This window comes from Lineus longissimus, chromosome 16, assembly GCF_910592395.1.
Source record: "Lineus longissimus chromosome 16, tnLinLong1.2, whole genome shotgun sequence".
Taxonomy (NCBI): domain Eukaryota; kingdom Metazoa; phylum Nemertea; class Pilidiophora; order Heteronemertea; family Lineidae; genus Lineus; species Lineus longissimus.
The window spans coordinates 1,317,667-1,341,060 of NC_088323.1; the positions used below are offsets into that span (position 1 = coordinate 1,317,667).

Here is a 23,394-nt window from a genome sequence, read left to right on the forward strand (position 1 = left end):
CAAAAGGGCTCCCAAACACCTCCCACATCAGATGTCAAGTTAAACTTGTGATTATGCCAAAAGAGTATAATATAATGCAACATACCTTAGTCAAAAACCTGAGCTCAGCACGACACTTGCGTTGAAACTTTGCAGCTCCTTGAACACGATCGATTTTTGCTGTTCGAAAAATTAGATCTTCAGCAATGGCTATAAAGTCATTCACAACGGAGAGAGCAGACTTTGCTGGTTGTTTCTCGGCCATGGTTCATGGATTAAAACTTCACAGAAGAAAAAAGAAGAAAAAGGAAGAATGGAAGGTCAGCTCAATCATATATTCTAAAATACCTTGGTACCGTAAAGTCAACTTTTAAATGGAAAATGCATAAGCCTCGTTCTGAGAGTGGAGTGTTTTGGACACGCAACCAAGATGCTCTACCAAAGTTCCCTCGGGTTGCACTAAAATGTGGAACCATGCACACAGCTCACTTCAGAAGTTTGAGGCTCTCAAAACACTGCTTCAAACACAAATCAGCCAAGGAAGCATCAACCACCCTAAGTTTTTTAATGAGCACTACACATATTTGCTGAGAAAAACGCTCCAAATAGCCCATTTGCGCGGATTTTAGCGTCACTTGAGCGAGCCGATCCGAACTTCCTATACGGGCTGCCGTAACATAATGTAAACAACGGCGCTTCCGGCGCTCCGGGCAGGCGATGGATGGAATTTGCCAAATTCGCACATATTCAAGTTATTTCGTGGCCTATCTTTTTAAGTTTGAGGTATTTTAGAATAGAAATTGAACCCTCGGCTTCGGACCTTGGTTGAGTTACCAAGACACTCTCGGGTGGAGCTAAAATTTCGTCCAAACCCTCGCCTGTCGGCTCGGGTTTGGACTGTATTTTAGCTCCACCCTCGAGTGTCTTGGTAACTCAACCAAGGTCCTCCGCCTCAGGTTCAATTCCTTAAATCATAATCAACCAGTTCAGCTTTCTGTGCATTACCTCAGATTTGCTGTATATTACATAAGGCGTTCGACATTAAAATGGCAGTCTATACAGCTTTTAATCTAAGAAATGCCACAGTAAAACACCCCCCTCAACGTTCTACCAAACCCTACTGACTGGAGTAATCCCCTGGCCATGGTAGTTAGCCAAGGGCAACTCATAGTCATACATGTGACTGATCAAATGAGACAGTCGAAAGGAAGGGTAACACCATTTTCAACCTTTGCATTGATGTTTGGTAACAGCTGGAATGTCCGACGGCGAAGTAGGTCTCTGCCCCCAACAGCTTCAGCCGACTGAAAAAAAATAGACAGTTCAGCTTTAAATTTCATCCACATGTTTTAAAACTGGTTGAAAAAACAGTCATAACGTCAGCTATATTGAAAGATAGCTGACACGAACCTAATTACTGCTATCTTTAGTTTTAATGGAATCTGCAAATAGCAAGTTTGATGCAATAACTATCTGCACAACGTCAAAATAAGTGATTATAGTGAGACTTTTCACATTTCGCCCAGTTAGTCTCGCGCAATGCCAAATGGTCGCAAACTGAAAAACGGTGCCTAGTCGTTACCGAAATGCGCGCGACTCACAGTATGGCTGACTCTGTCTTGTAAATTTTCGTCACCACCATAAAATATCGATTTATTGCTGTCTGCATCCGCCCCGATTACAGAAAATATTCAGAAAAGATACATTGATAGGTTGGCTTAAATATAGAGTTCGGATTTTTGAAATCAAATTCTGATCAACATGTGGAAATTGCCTTTTTTGTGTGACAAGTTCTATTTTTTGAAAGGGTTTATTATAGTTTCTACAGGATGACCCAAAATTCATCCTGAGAGAGGGTCATAGAGTACTATAGGTTTTGATCTTGAAAAATCCCTTTTTCAGAACTCAACTGTGATAAAGGCTCAAGAACCATGTCATCCGCAAAGCCCTCATCTTGCGATACTTTTGTTGTCCTTCCTCCCAATACAACTGGCGGTGTGGTGTTTGGAAAGAATTCTGATCGTCCATCAGATGAGGTTCAAGAAGTTATCCATGTTCCGGCTGGAGATCATGGGAGTGGTGATAAATTAAAAGTAAGTACAATACAACGTGCACACATGTCAAGTAGTGAGTGATGAGGTACTGCTTTCCCTTTTTCATGTCATCCAGATGGACTTATGACACTCTCGGCATAACATAGGGCTTTGATTATTACTTTCAGTGTACCTATATTGAGATTGATCAAGTAGCACATACATATCCTGTCGTCCTGTCCAAACCAGCTTGGATGTGGGGAGCTGAGATGGGAGCCAATGAATGTGGTGTCTGTATCGGAAACGAAGCTGTCTGGACAAAATTGAACTCGCAAGAGGACCTGAAGAAGAAACTCCTTGGAATGGATCTGTTAAGGTGAAATTAATCTTCTTTCGTTTTCTATGGTGTTGTCAGGAGGAGACTGGCCTCTGCTGCTTTGGCCTGCAAGCAGTCTGGGAGACAGAACACAGAAAAAAAATCTGCTCATAGCTGTGGCATGGAGGAATCTAAAGCAAACAGGTGGAGCCCAAGAGCCCTGACAGGCAGTGTATCTCACGGTAGAGGATCCCCAATGAAAGTCTAACCACCAAAGACTAAGGATCCTAACTGGATTGAAAGAATCAAAGGATGTGACTTTTGAAACATCGATAGTATTTCTGTGTGTTCTTTTCAGACTTGGCCTAGAACGTGGCGGGACAGCCAAAGAAGCATTGGATGTCATCTGCCAGCTTCTTGAGACTCATGGTCAGGGTGGGCCGTGTGCCGAGGGGTCAAGTTGGTCCTATCACAACAGCTTCCTCATCGCAGACAGAACTGAGGCATGGATATTGGAGGCAGCAGCGAGCCATTGGGCTGCAGAGCAAATCACAAGTAGGTAAAACGTATAACGTGGCTATAAACTGCCAAAGTTTCCTACTTCTTTGTTTTTCCAGATACTTATCTGCTACCAGTATTAAGTTTTTAAGCCTCAAGTGAGTCTTTTCTTGTCTTCCAGGTGGAGTTAGGAACATCAGTAATGAACTGAGTATTAGGACAAAGATAGATGCCATGTCATCGGGGCTGAAGGAGCTTGCAGAGAAGGAAGGCTATTGGAAACCAGATGAAGGTGACTTTGATTTTGCCAAGGCTTTCTCCGCTGGGCCTGTGGAGGAGTTGTGTAAGTCTGGAGAGAAGCCCAGTGGTCGCTACCAATGTGGGCGGAATCTGTTGGAGGAGCTGTCTGCAAACAGTAAGTTCATTTGTCCAGTTTTTAGACAGCTTTTATTAGCTCTAAAAAGTGGACTGTAGGCAGCAGCGAAGGGGTCAAATTGTTCTGATATGCACTGCTAGGGGTCTGGGTAGTGCTAGCATGAAATATCTTGTTCAAGCATGAATAGTTTCAATGTGCTGTCAGATAGGACAGACCTTGACTTCCGTCTTTGTGTAACTTAACCTGACCTACCTCGCTCCTTTCTCTCAAGACTACAATTTATGACTCTTCCTTACTGTTCATCTTCAGATGAGTTCAGTGCCCAGAGTATGTTCAAAGTTCTCCGCAATGAAGAGAGTGATATCTGCATGACGGGCGCCATTGCAACCACTGGTAGCCAGGTATCAGTGCTCGCCCCGAGTGGAACTGACTCGCAGAGCTGTCATTGGTTCACAGCAACCAAGTACCCCCATTGGTCAATCTTCAAACCATTCGTCTTCTGCAAAGATGCAGTCATCACTGACATCACGGTTTCTCCCAATTCGGGTGTAACAGAGGCAGAAGGCTACGTCGATCGCAAGCACAAGTTATACAAAGTGCATGAACAGTTCATTAAGATGTTGACTTCCAACGACCCACGCGGGAAAATGCTCTTGGAAACCTTGAAGGAAATGGAAAGCAAATGTATTGAGGATGTAGAAGAAATGCTGAAAAATATTGATGCCGAAAATAGCCGTCAATTGGCGCAGATATTCCAACACATGGCTCAACTTGAAATGAACTTTTATTCAATGTGACTACTTTTCTCATGTCAAGCTGCCAAGTAATCCAATGTCTTTGTGTGTGTACATGTAGAATTTATAGTGCACGAAATATGTATACGTAGCCTACAGGGCCCACCTGCAAGGAGAAGAGGTGTTTTGAGGATTGTTCTTGGAAATTTTTGTTCAGAGAATATATGTGAATATACCGGTAATATCATAGTGGCGTAAAGTCAGGGCTCTCAATGATCTCAAAAGTTGGCCATTTTCTGTCCAAATCGACACAACTCGCTGATCTAGATGAGACAGCTGATGGGAGGTCTGAAGGATCTGTTTCAAACTCAAAACATCCAGTCATTGTGACAATAGTTGTGGCTTTTAGCTACATGTAATGATTGTATGCCAATAGATGTTATGTCTGCATTGAGCTGAATGTTGCAGGTTTTATTGCTCAAGTTTCTGAGTATTCTGAATCTTGGTAACAATGATGGCTTGATCGATGTCAGTATTTGTAAGTGTAGAAAAATGACTGAGTTCGCCTTGGCAATCAGCATATCTTCATGCAATAGGACATTTTAGCCTATCAAAATTTAAGTGAATGTGATATTTTTTTTAAACATTTTTTTGGCACTTTACAATCGTGTTGAAACTCTTTGGAAAGGTTTCTCACTGCAATATTTATGTCAGTTATTTTGTAATCTTTTGACAACTTCTTTTGCCAGCTGTATATCAATGTTTTGATTGTGTATGTGCATGTTGCACTGTAGATTATTGCCTTTGTTTTCAGCCATTTTACTTAATTTATGAGTGCTGGCCTAGTCCCCAATTGTCTTTTGCTGTGGATCACAAGAAATTAAAGACCACAGTTGCATTTCTGTTGACAAAAACTATTCAGGGCCTAGTCAAGTTTGTGCCATTTCATTTTTCATGTTTATACTATTTTCAAGATGCCAACGTAGTGTTCATTCTGAAAGGTGTTGGTCACAGGATATTAATCACTGTAATGGAAGATACATTTAACCTTGTTCTGAACATTGCGGTCCTTGGTGACACAACAAGAACTGCTACGTAGGTTTTAAATTGATACCCGATGTTCACTTTTGAGCCCTTTTGAGGTAGAAATAGATACATCAAAATGCAGGCTAAGACCCGCCAACACAGTATAACATATGGATTGTTTTGGACTTTGTTTCTTTAGCATTTCAAATAGGCTGTTGCCAATCAGTATGATGAGATCTATTGCTAGCCATTGCCACTTGTCCAATGTTTAGACTATGTTGTATCAATGTTTACATTCTGTACCTCCATGTAAGAGGTGAAGATGTCGTGTGCACGCCAGCGGCTCAGGGCCAGGTTTGTTGGAGTTCACATTTTCTTATCAAACATGTCACAGTTCACTTTTCATGTGTGACATAGAGAACAAACAAGTCATTTCCAAAGAGCGGGCTACATACGACTCATTATGTCACTTTCCACCCTCATGTTGTGACTTGTCATGATCGGTCAACGCCTTGTTTGTGACAAGGGAACAGAGACAAGTGACTTTGAATAAACCTGGCCGATGAGGAGACCATGAATAAATGTCTAGTCAAAGAATCACAAGTCTTGTTCCATTCATTCAGTTGATCTCTCAACAGTGAACTGAGAAACAAATCCAGTAACTTCGCTTGGGACGGGAGCTGCTGTGAATCGCCAGGTCATTATGCCTCCTGGCTGATTCTGCAGCGTGAATTTCGGCTTTTCTACAATCTCAGAAGATTGGGACATTGAAAGCTGGGGCATGCAATCAATAAAACAAAACAAGAAGATTCCATATCAAGAATAGGATTTATTCATACAAAATAACTCAAGCTCAATTGCTTCCCACAGACAATAGGCAATGGTCATACCATTGACTAAATGATTCACAATGTTGTAGTTTATTACGGTGAGGGAGCATACATGTACATGTACATGTACATGTACATGTACAATGTAGCAAAAGCATGTTCTCATTTGGCTTAAAAGTGCTTCTGCTATAATCCCTAACTAATCAAATATCATCTTGTCACTCGTTCCATGAGCAGAATCTCTCGCTGGACACCTGAAATAGACAAGAGGAGCGAACTAAACTTGACTTGCAACCTGTTGACTGGGGTCTACCTTCTTGCTTGGTACCAGGCGCCAAGTCAAGAATGGGATAGTTGACTTCACAAATGAAATGCACATCGAGGTTATAAGTGGACAACATACCTTACATGTTAGTTAAACTGACATAAGCAAGAACATGTTTACGTTCAATGACTAGTAGGACGGAAATCAGATGTAAATTTCTTTAAACACACCTTCTTCAAAAAGTTTAACAATCTTTATTGAGAATTCCCCAAGGTTTTTTACCATATCCTCAAAATCTCTGGTGCCTCCACCAACTCCAAAATAGTATGTTTTAGCAGCAATGAATCTGAGTGAAATGTTAAGAATAAGAATAAATATCATGAATAACTTGCCAACGGAGAGCTTCCATAGCAAATTTCAGTGTCTTCTCTATTGTCAATCAGTGCAGAAGCCAAATTCCTGCTCCCGGCCTAAATCTTTTCAAATGTCAGTAAATGTAGATTTTACAACCTTTCTAGCATACCCTACACCTATATGATTGCTATTGGCAAAGAACAAACTAGGAGTCAAATCAAAGGATACATTTTTCCTGAATCTTTCAAAAGTTTCTCCATGATGTTATAAAGCTTTTTATAGTTAGCAGGGTTGTATATTGTCTCAGAAGTCAAAATAACGTCAAATCTGAAATTAGAAATTACAGTATGAACCTTGATCTAGAAATCACAGGTGAAACAAGATTATTTATCTTTGGTAAATGGTGTCTGTCATCAGCACCAACATTGAGTTGGTCAGGCTGCATGTGTTTAAAGCAACTGTCAGACACATCTCCACATGAATCTGCCGCGTTCCCTTGACCTACTCTATCTCTAGCCTCTCTCAACAACATAGAGGCTGGATTGAGTTACAGAAATACCCAAGAATAACATTTCAACTCACTCCTTGAGAACATTTGTACACTTTGAGACTACCTTATACCTCTGTAAAGTAACTCACCTCTGATCCAGTTGCTCCTGCACGTAGGACCAGTCTCCGGCCAAAAACTGACACCGAGATGAGACAGAACTCAAATCAGAATTTTCTGGGTCTTCTATATTTAGGATGGTATTTGGGATAGTGACTTTCTCCAAAACTTCTTTATTCTGTAAAGACAATCAAGAGTTTGATGGGAAAGAGTTGCTGCAAAGGTGACAATGTCTAATGCAGAAACTGCAGTACCAGTTACAAATTTTCACTGCCTCACTAAAAACCTTTCACAATTTGACTGGACAAACATACTTACATAATCAGTAAATGTGACAGTAGCTCCTTGTATGTAGGCATACAGTCCCGGTAAACCACTTCCACAGCCTATCTGCAAAGTAAAGAAATGTTCAGTAGGCTGTTTCTTTAGAAAACAGAGCTGTGAAAGCAAAATCAGTGTTTCTGGAGAGAGAGTGGTCTTAGAAGTTTAACATTTTCCAAATCACTCCAGGGTTTGGTTTGTTTCAGTAAGCCCAACAGTAGTTTTTAATTAAAGTGAGATTCCATAGTCAAGACTGCTGCCTCTCCAAATGAAGAACTCATGAAACAACTTAGAAAGATGCAGGGAAAAACATACGGACAACCGGGCTTACCTCACATACATTTATCCCCCTCCATGCGATATCTTCCAATGACAGATAGTGCACCAAGTCTACAGAGCATTCCCAAGTTTTAAGACCTCCTGAAAAATAGATATGGAAACTGATTTAAGTTTAAAGGGGTACGCCGTTCTTAATTATTTGTGGTCCAATTAAGTAGAAATCCACTAATACACATAGTGCAGTTATTGTGAGTACGAATTTGTTTAAAGTTGGTCTATTTGTAAATCAGTCTAATGGCAATGTTGAAATTTATATTCAGTATGTATTTTCGCAATTGTACATTTTAAAATTTAATTACAAATTCAAAATTTTTAATGAACGGTGTAGGCCTTTGTCCCAAGTAATCACAAATCAGACATTAGCATGGCACGCCAAATGTAATAAAGTAGTTTATAACACCCAATACTTGCCTTCATATACATTTGGTATCAAATCAGATGAGAGACTGGACTTGTCTTCACCCGATTCCTTTGACTCAGACACAATTTCATCCACCACGTCATCTTTGGAACACATATAAAATAAAAAGCTGCCATCCTCTAACTGCAAGGCCTGAACATTCTCCCGGTCACTTGGAACGTCATGGAGCTGAAAAAAAGAAATGAAGTTGTGACAAGACGAACAAATGATGCGAACCCTTAGTGTAGAAGTTCCTTTTCAATGCGGAGTAAAGTGTTTCCCTTTGTGTGAGGCACAATCTGACTATCTCAATCGCTTCTAAGATCTCTGTAGTCCATGAAGTCATCTGTGCAACTGATTTGAAATGAGCAGCGTTGTGAGTTTTTAGCCTTTAAAGAATGAAAGATCAATACTTGACCTGGTCCTCTTGAATTGAAACTTTCTCAGCTGGTTTTAGAATTGGAGTTTGAGAAGTTTCATCATCTTTCCTTTTCTTTTTTGTCAATGGTGAATCTGAAATCAAATACAGGGAATAAGCCAGTCAAGGAGTCAAGCTATGAGAGGGTCCGCGTGAAGCAGACCTTGTTTGTACGCCTACCTACCATGAAGAGGATGCCATTTGGCATAGCTATTGAAACGGTTAACGAACACCTTAACATAACTTTGTACCACCCTATATATTGAGAGTGCCAGGGTGCATTTTTTCTGGAACATGATGTACACTAGTAAGTAAACTTATGAGATGTGTTTTCGACTTGGCTATATATGATCGAATTCTACAATGACAGCCAATAACTTTGAGTTTTTCTCCCACTTTTACTTGTTCCTGGTTTATTAAGGCTTGTCTCTGAATCATCTGGGAGTTGAAAATTGAATGAAAAAGACATTTTATTGACTGTTTTCATTAAAAATTTGGCAAGAGTAGTTTCTACATTAAACGAAAGATGGCGCTGCGCCTAATTGACCATAAAAAGATTGAGCCAATCACAGACACGGATTATCATCACTGCGGTGTACTTGGTTCATAATAAACAATCAAACACATTGTGTCACATTTCGGCATCACACTTCATCCAAATTCGATTTCGTGTCAGTTAACGCCACAATAATGCCGCGATTGAGTGCTGACGAACCGCGAAGGCTATTCAAACCGAAAGAAGCCTTTGGAGATCCAAATGAAGCGTTTGAAATGGATACGGAAGAGATAAACACTGTTCCAGTTCCAGACACACACTGGCTTGAAGAAAAAATGACAGCTATATTCACTGTGGATGGCCTTGCTTATGATGCTACTCTTGACAATGAAACTCTCACTTTTAGCAAGGTGGAAGGCCAGGGAAAGAGTAATAGGGGTAATTGTCTATTCTAATCAACTGTTGCCATGTATTTCTTTTGCAGTGACTAGAGTAGAGTTTACTAAAGTAGCTTTTAACTATACAATGTTTACACAAAGTAGGCTATAGGCCTAGGCCTATATAGGGTGTAGTAGAAGTAGAACTAGGCCAATGGATCGAATGAGTGTCATGACTGTCATCTCTATGTCTTGGCCTATCATCGCATCATCTCCAAATGTTCTTTTGGCTTTTGTTGATGAATGTTGAATGCCAAAACTGAAATTATTCGGTCGATCACTGTGACGTACACCAGACGGTCACTGACAATCATAATCATAATAGGCCTATGACGGTCAGTTTGCATGATGTTATGACCGTGCTCCCCACTCCACTCCCATCCTCAGCCCATGCAGACTGGAATAATCAATCACTTAAGAATATCTACCTGTAACCAGCACCCAATCAATAGTTCTTTAGTCCTTGTCACGATTCTTCCTCGTAGGATAATGTGCAGTCTATCAATCGATTAGTATGCTTCAACACAAACAGAAGTTCCCAACTGTAAGTGTGCTGTAGACCTGGGGAGATTGTCAATTGCTGGATTTTATGCTTTGACTTAATGAGCTTTGGGAAAATGAAAAGAAGTTTATGAGCCGAACAAAAGTTTGTGTATCAGGCATACGAAGTGACAGTGGCGTGATGAGTGTCTGGTCACCGCTTTGTCCTTGACAGGTTGAGCTAAGAGTATTACCAGAGATAGTATAGAACTCGATTGATTACTCAATTGGAAACCATGAAAATATTTACCAATTTCTAACCGGTTGATACATTGTATTAGTATCAAAAGTCAACTTGACCTGAGAGTGTAATAAAGTTCAAACTCCCGACTTGACCCACTAAAGTTTAACTTGACATGTGACATGAACTACAGATCTGTTGATTACTCTGGCCATCCAGCCGAGGTGTCACACATAATCCAATGTTGTTTCATCGGTCAAGTACTTTATACTCATCAGGCCTGCAGGCATGAGTTTGGCGACAATCCATTCATGATCTCACAATGCCTTGGTTTACAGTGCCTGAGGTATACAGTCAATATGTTCTACAAAATACTGGCATGTATATAGGCCTCTCAGCAATAGCATGTGTGTTTAATCCTCTCAGAAAAAACTTACATGATTATTGTTGAAGATTTACTGTTTACATGTTGTACACTTGTCACTGAGTCCGAGTTTGATCAAACATTGAATGCAGGGCACATACTAGTCATAGTAATAATAATATGATATGCCTTGCGGAATAAAACATGCAGTTTTCCTTACATAGTACTTTTGCTTTTGCTTGGTACTGTGTTCAAGGGGAGATCATAATCTGAAATCAGTGTTTTTTACATACATGTACATGTATCAGTCAGCAGAAGCCAGTATGGAATCAGACTTTAGAACAGAAAAGAGATGGCCCCTTGGCCACATCCAATTCCAAGGCTAGTATTGTGAAGGGTTCCCAAGGTTTCCCTGTTTGCCATGAGCTAGACAGGATTACCGCACCACCATGCTATGACCAGGACAAACCATAACGATGTTACACATGCTCTCATGTCGATACAGTCAACTTTTACCATCAAGTAAACAATCTTGGTTTGTGTATCCGTATCTATGGCGACACCTGTTAAACATCATCCCGGAAAATCGTTAAAGTGCACTTGTCATGCTTGTGGTCATGAAACGATTGCTGCAACATAAAACAGTTATCTGACAGTTATGGCCACAATGGAGCTTAATGAGTTTTCTATCGCGTGATTGATGGATGTGGTTATGCTTTATAAAGACAGAGTGGTCTTTGCCGCAACTTAAGGCTGCGGTGAAATGAACAGGTCGGGACCATCACCTCGTAGATTGGTTTGGGGACAGTTCATCTCCGCACAACTCAGCTGCTTTGAACGATTCATTCATTTAGTGCTAAGGCAATTATCTGGTCAATTTTACATGCTTCACATGCAATTCTGCTCAAGCTCTATCATGTCTTATCATTACATAAAATTCCCGTGATTCAAAATAGAACAATGTGTATCTTTTCAGGTTCAAAATTCAAGAAAAAAAAAGCAGCGGATGATGTAAATTATATTTCTCTCAAAAATGTTTACGGTGTTACCGTAAAACGTACAAAGAATGCAAAAAAGTCAGATACTGAAGGTGTGGGCGTTTGTGAAGGAATGATCGTGTACACTTATGAACGCAGCGGGAACAAGTTTAAGGAGAATGCAATCTTCTTCCAGCATCCCAGTGATGGTTTGTGTGGGAAATGGGTCGAGAGGATACAGAAAACAATCCAAGGTAGGTTTTCCCCTCTTTGAAGCACTATTTAAATCAATCCTCTTAGTCTTACTGAACTAGTTTCACCGACCTAAGACTGTCAGTTTTGACTAGAAGTTATGATGTGATTTCAATACCAATGACACTAATCTCACTTTATCTTGCAGGTTACGGTGAACGACCCCAGAACCTCTTCTTCATATTACAGCCGTTTGCGGGGAAGAAAAATGCCCGGTCATTGTACAAAATGCACTGTGAGAATATCTTCAAACTGAATCATGTGAAAGTGGAATACATTGGTAAGAACAAGTTGCCCCATCCTTATCCACTTGAAAGTGCAGTGACAATCCCCACAAGGTTATTTCAAAGTCATTTAAAGATAGGTTTTGTGATCAATTGCCAGCATAGGCTATGAGAGCCATGAATGCTAAATTCGCTGTATTTTCTAACAGGAAGACAGGTGGTATTTCATTGTATCTGTCAACACACTGAATGAGGTGGCTGAGTAACGATTGAGGGACATTAAACAAACAGGAAATTGCAATTCTAAATGCTTTCAGATTTGGGATTGATGGCTTTCTTCTATTGATACAATTTATCTTGTTAATTTCAGAACTAGAACATAATGAACATGTAAAACAGCTGTTTGCTCACATGAACTTCGAGGATTATGATTGGTAAGTAATTAATGGTTCTACACCTCGATCAGTTTCCTGTGCAGGCATTATGAGCATTTCACTTTTAATAGCAAGCTTAATAATTGACACCACAGCCTGCCAATATTGTGACAAATGGCTTAGTCGCCTCAGGTGCAGCCAGGCACCATGATGCAAACACTGTCACACCTTCTGTTGTTTTTAAAAGTATGATCTAAAAAGATTGATTTGCACATAGGAGACAATTCACACTTGTTCAATGATAACTTTGCAACCAAAAGCAGTCTGATATTTTTCTGGATGTACATCTTGTGTCTTTTTTGTTTGTTTAACAGTATATGTGTGATGGGTGGAGATGGCACAGTTAACAAAGTGGTTCACAATGTATTGAATAAGGTGCAAGAGTTGGAGAATAGAGAAAAGAGGATGGGCTTCACCCCTGCCAAGTGTACACTGCCTATTGCTATCCTACCTGTTGGTAAGTGTCACGTTCTCGCTGGAGTAGCCACATGTAGGGTACCCCTTTGACTTAGACAATACAGCATGAATATGAAGCCTGTCCTTTATTTGATGGTGTAAAACAAGATGTGTTTTTGTACAAGGTGCAAGATTAGGATATTGAGTGTCTACACCAGGGTCCGTCCATAAGTAAGAAATACGTCTAAGCCTAGGCCTTGTCTTCTTTGATTGAGAAGTTGCAGCTACTGAGAATGTTGTACTAGCAGTGTTACCAAGCATGAAATCATCTTGTTTTGTTGATCTTTCCTTTCTGCTTGTAGGCACGACCAACTCAATAGCTCATTCAGTGATGGGGACTGAAGATGTCTACACAGCCATGGTGCACATGATCATGGGTAGGTGTCTCCTGGTCCTGTTACTGATGGAACATATGATGTTGCAAGTTGGCACTTCACACTTGGCCCAAGTCCTTCTCCTGTCTTCTCTGGATTGCTTCAATCCCTTTAAGACCGAGGAAAAATCCAGTCTAACATATGTTCAAAGAAGGGGCCTGTAATGGTAATGTTTTCCAAATTCATTGATCTCCATATCAAGTCATTTCCGATCAATGTTTATAGTATAAGTTATCGCTGTGTTCACACAGTTTCGCCATCTATCTTTCCAGGGCATAAACGCACAGTTGACATCTCGGCCGCATTCTGTCAGGAGGAGTTCCACCACTGGGTCTTCCATTCTCAGTACGGTTTCCATGGCAATGTCCTAAAGTACAAGAAGCGGTACAAGTCAGTTGGGCCCAAGGCTATGGAAGCAGCCTATATCAAGTCACTTACAAGGGCCAAGTTAATGTAAGTGGTGATGTTGCCTTTTGCTCCCCATTTTGAAATGTTGGATAACATCTTCTGATTATGATGATTAAAAAGGTCTTTGGGTGATTTTGACACGTTGTCTCTTTTAAAAAGTAAAGTGAGTTGATTGTAGTGGAGTTATGTTATTCTTCTCTGTCTCTCATCAGACCCTACGAAGTTGAGATCAAGTACCTGCCAGCTGATACAGGGCCAGAGAAGGACACCAGTCACCCAAGAGATGAAGTCATCTGCAAGATGGGGTAGGTTTCTAAATGGTGATCAGAAGTGACTTTCTACCGAAACCTTGCTGTGTTCTGAATCTTGGGTTCAGGAGTTTCATGAGTCCACATCGAATGGACTACAAGAATTGTTAGGTCTCAGTGATTAGCTACTTCTACTCCAATATGAAGTCTGTCTAGCCGGCCCATTTTAGGGGTTGCCTGGCAAGTTGTTGGGGAGGGGTGATTAGCTTTACAATGTAGTTAGAACACAGATCACAAAATAGTTTTGACGAAAATCGTTCAAAACCTTTAAAACCGTCATATCATTTCCTTTTGCAGGTGCAAGGTGTGCAAAGACGGCAAGTCAGAGTCTGACTCAGCGAGCGTCCATGTGGATGAGGTGATGGAGTTGGATACTTTGGGAGATTCTGGCCACAGCGATACGCTTGTTAAGATGATTGATCTGTCAAAGGAACACCGATCAAAATGGAAGACAGTGAAGGGTCACTACCTTAGCATCGGTCTGTACGCCCTCCCTGGTCGAAGCGAGTTTGCCCCGGCAGGATGTAGTAAATACGCCCATTTGGCCGATGGCTGTGCTGATTTGGTGCTAGTGAATGGTGGTGACACATCTAGGAAGGACTTTATACGATTTATCAAACGACATGGGTCTGCATCGAAAAACCAGGTAAGACATCATAAGCCTAATTTGCCAAAAGTAGCCATGGTGCTTTCCTAAGTTGGTGATCGTGGAACCACCAAGCAATACAGACTTGATACGCATCTTTGACACATCTGGTTGCAGCTTCAGGCTTGTGACTTTGCGCCATTTGCCAGGTCCTTCTAATGACATAGCTGATATACATTTTTGAGGCCAAGACGTTTGTCTATTCAAATTTTGTGATAAATCTTATTTTGGCAGCTTGATCTTCCTTTTGTTGAGGCTTTCCGGGTTAAGGAGGTGCTCTTCCATCAACGCATGGCCACGACTTGGAAACACAAGGATCACAGCTACAGCGAGATAGAAAATGAAATGAAGAAACAAGAAAAGCATGTAAGTTCTTCATGTCTACTTCGTATTTCACATGCTACTGCCATTGTCAGAAGGCCTTCTGTTCTTTATTTTCAACCCAATTTCACATAATCATTAGTGTTGATGTAATAGATGACTTTATTTGCAAACCAAATCATTGTCCTTGTGTTTTACTGCCATTGTTGAATGACAAACTGGTAGGAAAATGAGTCAGGTCTATACAGCCCTTGACATCATTTTTATTGATTCTACAGAAAAACAAGAAGAGAAACTCCATGGTGCAAATCATCGATGACTTGAGTGTGACCGACAGCTTTGAAGATGAAGTCGATGAGGACAGTGACAGCTCCTTAGAGATCCCGACAATGGATGGGGATGGTTGGTGTGATGGGAAAAATGCTCTCGGTAGTGCATCGAGTAGTGCTAATGGTTCACTTGCGGGAAGTGCAAAGGTGTGTTGAGAATGATTCTTCTTCTGTCATCACCACAATGACCAATTATTATAGTTTGATCTCTCTATCATATAGGTCTCACTTACGTGCTTGTGATGAGTTCAATTCATTGTTGGTCATCGTACTAATAGATACATGTACATGATTTTCCTCTTATTTAAGGATATCAACAAAAACAGCAAGAAAGACAAGAATGCCGAATTAAGGCCAGGAGTGAGACTGTCGTTTCTTGAGAAAGAGCATTTAAGACGGAAGGAGAAACGTGAAAAGAAAGAGAAGAAGTTGAAGGAGAAAGATGAGTCTAAGACAAAGACTGTGTGGAACTTGGATGGTGAAATGGAGAGAGAAACTGATCTCCATTTTGTGTAAGTTTTATCTAGTCTTCTCCATATGAATCACTATTGACCTCCTCCAGAAGTCCTGCCCCTTGCACTCTCTTATTTTTCACTATCTCTTCTTCAGAATTGAGTTGCTGGTATAACCCTATAAAACTTGTTTCTTTCTTAAAAAGTATTATTCTCTATAAGTTATTTTATCTGCTTGTTTTTGTTTAACCCCTAACAACACGCCTTTTATTTCCAGGGTTTACGACCAGCTCGTAACGTTTAGCGGCCTGGGCCTCTACAAGGACTCTGTAGTGACTGAGAGTAAAATGACGTGGATACCAGCATTTGTTTAGCTTGCATTAAACTTATGGTTCTGTGACAATTTCATAAGGAAATCATTCAATGACTTGCTGTTGTGATGTATTTTCTGAAAACCTAAAAGGACTATGTTGATTGTCTTGATGATATCATCTGTAGGAGTATTTGCTGAGCACTTACTGTAGAAATCCAGAGAGCATTGGTAGAGAATGGGAAGCATGTATCAAGTGTACATGATTGTTGTGAATGTGATTCCAAAATATGCAAAATATTGTGATATTCTTAGTCAATGTTAATAGTGGTGACCGCCTGTACATGTATTATAGCTGTATATTGGTCATGTAATGAATAACTTTGTTCATCTCGAATCGGGGTTAGAACAGTGGTGCCTGGAGAGCAATGAATTATCAACTCTTTTAGCTTCGGAATGAAATTCCAACTTTTGCGCATAATTTTCCACGAACCACGGTTAATCATACTCCAACATAACCATACTCCTACTCTTTACTTTTTCTAGGGTTTACGAGAAGTTGTTGACAGTCTGTGGATTCGGTTGCTATGACGATGCAGAAGCAGGCAAGAGTAAAATGCCCATGTTTGTCACTTAGTGCTATCTTTGGTAACTCGTCATCCAGTTTTGCCACTATATGTGTGTGATCTGATTCTTTGCTTTGAAGTCGCATGTAAAAAAATGATTGTGATGTCCAAGTTGACTTGTTCAAAGACATTGTACATGTACATGTACATTAGATAGTCATGTATGTTGTGGTAGACCGAAGTTTATTGGTTGAGAAAAGTCGATGTAGAACCATGTTAAAGAGTATTTCTAGATACCGTTCCTGTCTGGTGCTTGTTGTGTTGTAAAATGCCTTTGTTGGCTTCACTCAGTTGGAACTTTTAGTCTCAAAACCTACGCCTTTATCAACGATTCTCCAGCGACACTCTTTGATAACCTGCAGAGGTACTGGAGTTGGTAAACTTCCAGAAAATAAAACCATGCACTGATTTATTTGTAATAAATATTCATCCAAACTTACTCAAAACTTTGATAAGCAGTATTTTAACTTTATTGCCTATAAAGCATGCATTTTTGTAGCTGATTTCTTCTAGAAAAAGTAGAGGCACCTTTTAGAATATCTAATGTAGTGTAATGTTCTATGTCAGATGTTTTTAGATACATATACAAGGGTCACATTTTATACTTACTGTATGTTTGTCATTGAAAGTTATTTCTTGCCATTATTTGTAATAGGATTTTAAACACTTTGTGTAGGAATGGGAAATCCATAATAAATGTATGGTGCCTTTTTTGCTGGTTATAGCAGATTGTTGTAATTGATGCTGTGGTTTTTGGTGAGCATGTCTACATCATTCATGGCCAGAGGTCTGTGGTTCATGTGCTGTGACTGGGATCACCCTGAAGAAAGGTTCTGTACATGGTCGTGAATGTCCTGACAACATACGTACGTAGGCACTAACTTTTTTCATGTTGACTATGCAGGTGTTTTTACAAATCCAGTTCATTCCACGATGTGAATGGCTCATTTGGATCTGATCATTAGTGTGTCCTTAAACTTGCACCAATCTTATCTACCTGATTGTTTCCGTCCATGATCCATCCTGTTTTACATGTACCATTGGATTTACGTTTCTGTAGTTATTGCGCTTTTAGCAGTCTGAACTTGATATAAAGTGACTCAGTACACAGGTCAGCCATGATGTTGGCTTTAGCCTTCAGTAATTCTCCTTGTGTATAAAGCGTCCTCTCTCACTCTGTACAAACACAAGTTTACAAAATAAAGTATTTTTCACAAACAACTCCATTGTTGTTTTTGTGTGTCCTCATAATCTGACCATTTATGTCTGCCTCGACGGAACTAAAGCTGAAGTTGATGAATGATCAGAAATTTGGGACGAGAAGAAGATTGATCTACTGGAAAGTGGATGCTACTATCATTGTGTGGTTGAGCAGTAGTGCCACCGACTGAAAGTGGTCATCATCTTTACACGGATAGCTCATCCAGGAATAGCTTTTGTCCACCATCCATCCACTGGTTAAACAACCTCGATGTTTACATCAACCACAACTCCACAAAGGAAATTCCTTTACAGAGTGATTGGTTGGGTTCTTTGCTCGGGGATCCTGAGATCATCCTTTTTTTACTCCATCATTACAAAATGAAGTATCCATAAAGGTGAAGTATATTGAAAACCCCTGGTTATACCAGGATTGAAGTATCTGCAAGTGCAATGCCAACTCCATCGAGTGAAGGAAATGGCATTCTGTCAGCCGGGCTGGCCTACTCTAGTTTCTCCCTGATAAATGTCATTATTGTGGATTCGCTTCTGATTGCCAAATCAAAAACATAAATCCTTCCAAAACTGCCTCCTGTACAATCGAATGAGATTTAGCAAAGACGCAAATATGTGTATGCATAATGTATCGTCATTTATTCATTTCTATCAAAACAAAACTAAACCATGCATTACATTCATTATTCAGAGATTAATGAAAAAAGATAATGGCTTTGTTGCTTCTGTCTTATGGCACTTGGAGACTGTCAAGTAGAATTAATGACATCTAGTCTCTGTATCCTTGAGTTGAGAGCAGAGTGTCAACTGTGACATTACACACTCTGGGTCTACTGGCCAATTTGTGACTAGACATGTACATGTACAAGTCTGTAGGAAGAAACGAGAGACCTTAGAGGAAACCTACATCATGTATGCCGTCGGAGAGTAACGTTCCATGCTGAGAGAAATGACTTGTCAACCCCGCACTTCATGAAGAGTTCAGATGGAAATGCCACTAAATCCACTTCAGGTCTTTTGCAGTAAACACTGCTGTGACTCTAATAGTTTGAGCCAAAAGGTGAGAAACGTTTCTTTAACACTTGAGTTTCAATAGGTTTTTTTGATTTTCCATGAAGTGCTTTGGTGTTCACATCTGTGGTAGTTGGCTTTATTTTACCAAAGTTATCACAAAATTTCATTCACAATGGCTTTTAGCAGCTTCTGCATCTAAACTCTTCCTATAAGACATCTTCTTGAGAAGTTCAAGTCGGCTGTTACAGGAATACACACAAGACAACATCTGCACGAACTGACATACATTGTACAACAACATCACACAGACACATAACAGTACATTTAATAATGTTTACAAGCCATTTCTATTCTGATATTTTCTCAAGAAGAACTACATTCAATGATTCACAAGATCAATTCTCGGCATACACTATGACATATACATGTATATCATGTACAATATCTGATCTACAACAAAGATTTCTAATTGTATCACAGGTGAAGGTAAAAAAATAAACCCAATCTGCATAAAAAATTGGTAAGGTCTACAAAAGTGATGGTTGCAATAACATCTACATCAAATCTAACAAAATGCAACATTTTAGGAAGACGTTTCCTTTCTTCATGATTTGATTGGTCATGTAGTTCATTTAAGATAAGAATATTATTGTTGTGAGTGTAATTTGGTAAAAATCCAAGCCTCATTTCACTTCAGAGTACAAACAATACACTGCATTACACAGTGTACAAACAATACACTGCATTACACAGTGTACAAACAATACACTGCATTACACAGGTACATTTTTAGATGTTTCATTAAAAAGTACTAGAACACCACTGGTAGTGTAACAGCTGACTTGTTATTGTTATAAATATACTCTTAGACTACATGTCGTTAAATTTTTCATTTTACATATATTATTCAGATGCTTTGGCAAAAGAATATGTCTACATGTACTTGCAAACTGTTCCCTGCACCCAAAGCTACCGGGCTGAAATAAGGTATGGCATTCCAGCCCACGTTTAGCAATATCCAGCAGCTCCTCATTTGAGATCAACTTACTTTAATAACAAACCCTTTGATTGCACCGTCATGTACATGTTGCATGATCATTTCAAAAGAGTACATTCATCCCTCTTGGGTTGAAATGAGTCAACTTAAATAAACAGCAGTTAGTATAACCAGTCAGCATTTGCATGCACTAAATTTCATGACATACACATCATACATTGTACATGTAACAACTCTGTGTTTGCGATTACCAAACCCTAACATTGAACATTAGTTGGCCCTGGTATCTGGTCCATTGTTTCCAATGCCATGACAGATTATGCAATGGTAGTACACTATACCAATGAACACAATGATCATGAGGCCACATCGAAGCTTTGCCATGCAATGCATGTACAAACAGCAGTGAACTCTCCACTCACAGTTTGTACTTAAACTTGTCTTTCCTGGTGCGAAGTTCAAATAAAACTTTCGGTCTGGTCCCCTCAGGGTCTGCTTCAAACTCCGACGTCATACCGACTTGGTTGAGAAGGCTGTCTTTGTCCGTTCTCAGGAAGGGGTTGTAAGACCTTTCTTCACCGATGACGGAAGGGCACTGAAAATAAAACAGCATACTACATTAGCGGTGTCATATGAAAACAAATTATGGTAACAGATGGCACCATGAAGGCAAGGCAGTTCCAGCAGGGAACATCCATGAAGGTGGAAGCAATGTTGGTCAGAATAGAAGCATGCTCCTCCCTTATTTCAAACTGAGGCCTAATGGAATTAATGTGGACCTTTTCGGTAACTGACATACAGTAGAACCTCCCTTAGCGGACACCTCTCTATTAGGGACAACCTCTCTATTAAGGACACTAGTTTTGGTCCCAAATTTGTTGTTTCCATTCAATTTGACCTCTTTAATCAGGACACCTCTCTATTAAGGACAGCACTAGTCAGTCCCAATGGTGTCCTTAATAGAGAAGTTCTACTGTATTTGAAATATGAAGTCTGTGACTACATAGCTTCAAGATGACATTGCTTTTCCACATGATCTTAATTCAACAGTGTTAACTTACAGTCGCAAATCTTTTACTTCTCTGATTCTTGACCCATTCTAACTTTGCCTTAACTTCCTCGTTATCGGGTTCAATGGAGAGAGCAAACTCCAGGTTGTCCTTTGCATACTCATGACCTTGAAGGGAAAAAAAAGATATGTTTCAAATCTTTTGTAATTAGAAAAACCAGGCCCTATCAACCAATTTTACTGGATCCGGAGCTTTGTTTTCATCAATACTCCACTTGGCTATGTGTAAAAGTCTCCCAAATGATCAATGACCCCCATCACTTACCCGGCCAGAGCAGAGTGTCTTCATTCAATCCAGCTATTCTGTCCAAAGAACGGAGCATGGTAGCTGCATTGCCTTCAAACATACGACCTGTAGAATATAAGGAATGGGTAAACTTGAGGACAAGGATGGCTGCATGAACTGACAGCTTCATTAGATAAAGCATGGCAATATGGAGGGGCTCCCTGCTGCAAGCATCAATGCCATAGCTTGTTTAAGTTCATGAAAGGGTCTTGGCTTGTGTCCCCCATCATTGAATCAGTTTGTCAACAACCTGATGCTGAGCATGTTGCACTCAGACCACAGGTTTACCGATAGCGGATCAAGATCTGGTAAGGCTTCTCCCCAGAAACCAACCAAAGATTGATTCATACACAGCAGGTCAACCTGATTCTACATACCACATCCTCCAAGGAAGAGCGCGTCTCCTGAGAACAGAGAGTCGGGTGCATCATAGTGATTGCCAATCAAGCAATAAACCACGTGGCCGACAGTATGGCCAGGCGTGTAGTAGACCTTGAAAGTCATGTGACCTTGCCCGATTATCAGATCTTCTCCATCAGTCACCGAGCTGAAAAAAACAGAATCATTTTAGAAATGATACATTCCAATGAGACACTGATGTTTCCGAGATATTGGGCAAGACAGACTGACACTAACCGACAATCCGCATTTGAACAAATACAATGTTAAAATCTGGACGAATGAACTGCACATACCAGAAGCCATGTTACATTGAGATAGAAGAAGTGACACCAAATAGATTTGAAATATTCAATGTGATGACACTTACTTTGTTGTATCAGGGACTTCGTCTATTATGCAGCCATAGATACAAGCACTTGGATAGTGCTGACGAAAATATTTATTCCCTCCGCTGTGATCCCTGAAATACAAACCACAGATGTATCATTGCCACGATTCAAGTGAGAGTTGAATATGCTACGAAGCCAGACCCACATGAAATCAAGGTCAACAGAGGAATCCATTGATTTCTTACCAGTGTTTATGAGTTGTTAGTATAGCCGTGGGTCGACACTTGTGAGCATCTAGAACTGCCTGAAAAACAGAAGAAGTTCAATTATATTGCATACATCTAGAGCATCAATGAATATAAACTTAACAGAACAGATGCCATGTGTCTCACAGGGAAATCTAATCAACAGAAAAGATATACCTTGCTACGAATAGTCAAAAGGTGAGAATGCTTGGGCATGTTCAAATCTGGTAAGCGAGCTCCTTTCGAGGACAAGAAAATAGCGACAGAATATCTGACTGAGACAGGATATAAGGGATATGGTTAACCTGTACAGCATCAGCATCTGAGGGGTCAATGAGTACAACAGTTCCTGAGGCCTCCTCCTTGATCATGTAAGCATAGTTATCCAGACTCATTGGGATTGGGATGATTTTCAAGCCTGAAAAATGGGAAAAGACTCGATCAAAAACAGAACATCTTGAAAATTTCATGAATTATTGACCAGAGTCAAAGAGACTTTAGATGTGTTGACAATGACATTGTCAATGTCCTGATGTTAACTTCTGTCCATCTTATTACACCAATTAAAGAAGATAAAGATGGAATTTCTCAGGATTTTATCCTTACTATAAGTTTTCAGTCAAAACAAAGTAACAGCTTACCATCATATTCTGTTGGCTCAACTATAGAATGTGGTGCACCATTAAACTTCTCTCTTGCTTTTGACAATTCTCGCCGGTAATACAGGTAGCCTATCCGTGTCTTTGTGTAAAGACAGTAGCTGAAAGAGATCATTATTGCGATTAGAATAGAATGTTAGACAAGGCACACCGTTGATGGCATAGAGGAGTGTTTACAGTCTGACTATGACGTCACTGTGTGTACTGACATGATAGACACCATCCATGCAAAAACAAATTCAATATTATTCATCCCAGACCCAGTGCAGTGTAGGCCAAAGTGTGTAATACTCGCCCTATTTTGAAGAAAGGGCTCCCTGCCCTTGCCATCTTTGTGATCTTGAGATAAAGATAAATCAGAAGAATCAGCAACAATATAGTAGCATAACCAAAATCAATCATAACAGGTCATTATAAACAAATTTAATCTGTGTAAAATTTGACAGCTGGGAATTGTCAGCCATGTTGTTCTGGGGAAGACGCGATTTGTTATATCCTCGATATTTACCACACATCGCGAGGGATGTTGGAATTCTTCTCCTTCCGA

At 40.0% G+C, this 23,394-nt stretch overlaps 5 protein-coding genes across 9 annotated transcripts in view; 2 read left to right on the top strand and 3 right to left on the bottom strand.

Moving 5' to 3' along the window:
- Positions 1-1,504, bottom strand: part of LOC135500403 (UPF0415 protein C7orf25 homolog) — a 30,131-nt gene extending 28,627 nt beyond the window's left edge. The window contains exons 1-2 of the mRNA XM_064791857.1: positions 1,209-1,504; positions 86-260 (exon numbers count right to left, since the gene is read on the bottom strand). Of these exons, the coding sequence (XP_064647927.1) occupies positions 86-244 (159 nt within the window). The 5' untranslated portion in view covers positions 245-260; positions 1,209-1,504. The remainder of the gene's footprint in view (positions 1-85; positions 261-1,208) is intronic.
- Positions 1,505-1,576: 72 nt separating this feature from the next.
- On the top strand, positions 1,577-5,559 carry LOC135500701 (secernin-3-like). The gene is made up of 6 exons (XM_064792318.1): positions 1,577-1,691; positions 1,882-2,072; positions 2,201-2,388; positions 2,687-2,883; positions 3,008-3,241; positions 3,512-5,559. Exons 2-6 carry the CDS (start codon positions 1,911-1,913, stop codon positions 3,997-3,999), a joined length of 1,269 nt encoding a protein of 422 aa, XP_064648388.1. The 5' UTR covers positions 1,577-1,691; positions 1,882-1,910; the 3' UTR covers positions 4,000-5,559.
- A 219-nt stretch (positions 5,560-5,778) lies between these two features.
- On the bottom strand, positions 5,779-9,037 carry LOC135500436 (histidine protein methyltransferase 1 homolog). 4 transcript variants are annotated; one of them, XM_064791906.1, is made up of 9 exons: positions 9,011-9,037; positions 8,497-8,591; positions 8,090-8,267; positions 7,671-7,759; positions 7,337-7,408; positions 7,051-7,196; positions 6,640-6,738; positions 6,288-6,403; positions 5,779-6,046 (listed from the first exon to the last, which is right to left on the bottom strand). In XM_064791906.1, the coding sequence occupies exons 3-9, from the start codon at positions 8,193-8,195 to the stop codon at positions 6,003-6,005; spliced, it is 672 nt and encodes a 223-aa protein (XP_064647976.1). In that variant the 5' UTR covers positions 8,196-8,267; positions 8,497-8,591; positions 9,011-9,037; the 3' UTR covers positions 5,779-6,002. The 4 variants fall into 4 exon arrangements, with proteins under 4 accessions (XP_064647976.1, XP_064647974.1, XP_064647973.1 ...); XM_064791904.1 differs by having other exon boundaries at positions 8,899-9,025; XM_064791903.1 differs by having other exon boundaries at positions 8,893-9,025.
- A 67-nt stretch (positions 9,038-9,104) lies between these two features.
- LOC135500435 (ceramide kinase-like) lies at positions 9,105-17,852 on the top strand. 2 transcript variants are annotated; one of them, XM_064791900.1, is made up of 13 exons: positions 9,105-9,430; positions 11,491-11,745; positions 11,892-12,023; positions 12,338-12,401; positions 12,716-12,858; positions 13,160-13,234; positions 13,504-13,684; positions 13,852-13,944; positions 14,245-14,593; positions 14,828-14,959; positions 15,193-15,390; positions 15,553-15,755; positions 15,973-17,852. In XM_064791900.1, the coding sequence occupies exons 1-13, from the start codon at positions 9,187-9,189 to the stop codon at positions 16,067-16,069; spliced, it is 2,166 nt and encodes a 721-aa protein (XP_064647970.1). In that variant the 5' UTR covers positions 9,105-9,186; the 3' UTR covers positions 16,070-17,852. The 2 variants fall into 2 exon arrangements, with proteins under 2 accessions (XP_064647970.1, XP_064647971.1); XM_064791901.1 differs by having other exon boundaries at positions 16,552-17,852.
- A 606-nt stretch (positions 17,853-18,458) lies between these two features.
- On the bottom strand, positions 18,459-23,339 carry LOC135500254 (probable hydrolase PNKD). The gene is made up of 9 exons (XM_064791585.1): positions 23,143-23,339; positions 22,830-22,948; positions 22,494-22,606; positions 22,189-22,247; positions 21,982-22,074; positions 21,590-21,759; positions 21,192-21,278; positions 20,919-21,034; positions 18,459-20,452 (listed from the first exon to the last, which is right to left on the bottom strand). The coding sequence occupies exons 1-9, from the start codon at positions 23,247-23,249 to the stop codon at positions 20,276-20,278; spliced, it is 1,041 nt and encodes a 346-aa protein (XP_064647655.1). The 5' UTR covers positions 23,250-23,339; the 3' UTR covers positions 18,459-20,275.
- Between the last annotated feature and the right edge of the window lie 55 nt (positions 23,340-23,394).

What these genes read in the sequence shown, in the direction of transcription:
- LOC135500701 (XM_064792318.1), top strand. Translation starts at nt 1,911, where the DNA reads ATGTCATCCGCAAAGCCCTCATCTTGCGATACTTTTGTTGTCCTTCCT. An exon ending in GGAGTGGTGATAAATTAAAA is followed by an intron (nt 2,073 to 2,200) that starts GTAAGTACAATA and finishes TATTACTTTCAG; the next exon opens with TGTACCTATATTGAGATTGA. An exon ending in GGAGGAGCTGTCTGCAAACA is followed by an intron (nt 3,242 to 3,511) that starts GTAAGTTCATTT and finishes GTTCATCTTCAG; the next exon opens with ATGAGTTCAGTGCCCAGAGT.
- LOC135500435 (XM_064791900.1), top strand. Translation starts at nt 9,187, where the DNA reads ATGCCGCGATTGAGTGCTGACGAACCGCGAAGGCTATTCAAACCGAAA. An exon ending in GATACAGAAAACAATCCAAG is followed by an intron (nt 11,746 to 11,891) that starts GTAGGTTTTCCC and finishes TTTATCTTGCAG; the next exon opens with GTTACGGTGAACGACCCCAG. An exon ending in GAAGTCATCTGCAAGATGGG is followed by an intron (nt 13,945 to 14,244) that starts GTAGGTTTCTAA and finishes TTCCTTTTGCAG; the next exon opens with GTGCAAGGTGTGCAAAGACG.
- LOC135500254 (XM_064791585.1), bottom strand. Translation starts at nt 23,249, where the DNA reads ATGATTGATTTTGGTTATGCTACTATATTGTTGCTGATTCTTCTGATT. An exon ending in TGAGCCAACAGAATATGATG is followed by an intron (nt 22,607 to 22,829) that starts GTAAGCTGTTAC and finishes CCCATTTTTCAG; the next exon opens with GCTTGAAAATCATCCCAATC. An exon ending in GAAGTAAAAGATTTGCGACT is followed by an intron (nt 20,453 to 20,918) that starts GTAAGTTAACAC and finishes TTTTATTTTCAG; the next exon opens with TGCCCTTCCGTCATCGGTGA.
- LOC135500436 (XM_064791902.1), bottom strand. Translation starts at nt 8,983, where the DNA reads ATGAAAACAGTCAATAAAATGTCTTTTTCATTCAATTTTCAACTCCCA. An exon ending in GGGGGATAAATGTATGTGAG is followed by an intron (nt 7,409 to 7,670) that starts GTAAGCCCGGTT and finishes TTTACTTTGCAG; the next exon opens with ATAGGCTGTGGAAGTGGTTT. An exon ending in TTGAAAGATTCAGGAAAAAT is followed by an intron (nt 6,404 to 6,639) that starts GTATCCTTTGAT and finishes CATTTCACTCAG; the next exon opens with ATTCATTGCTGCTAAAACAT.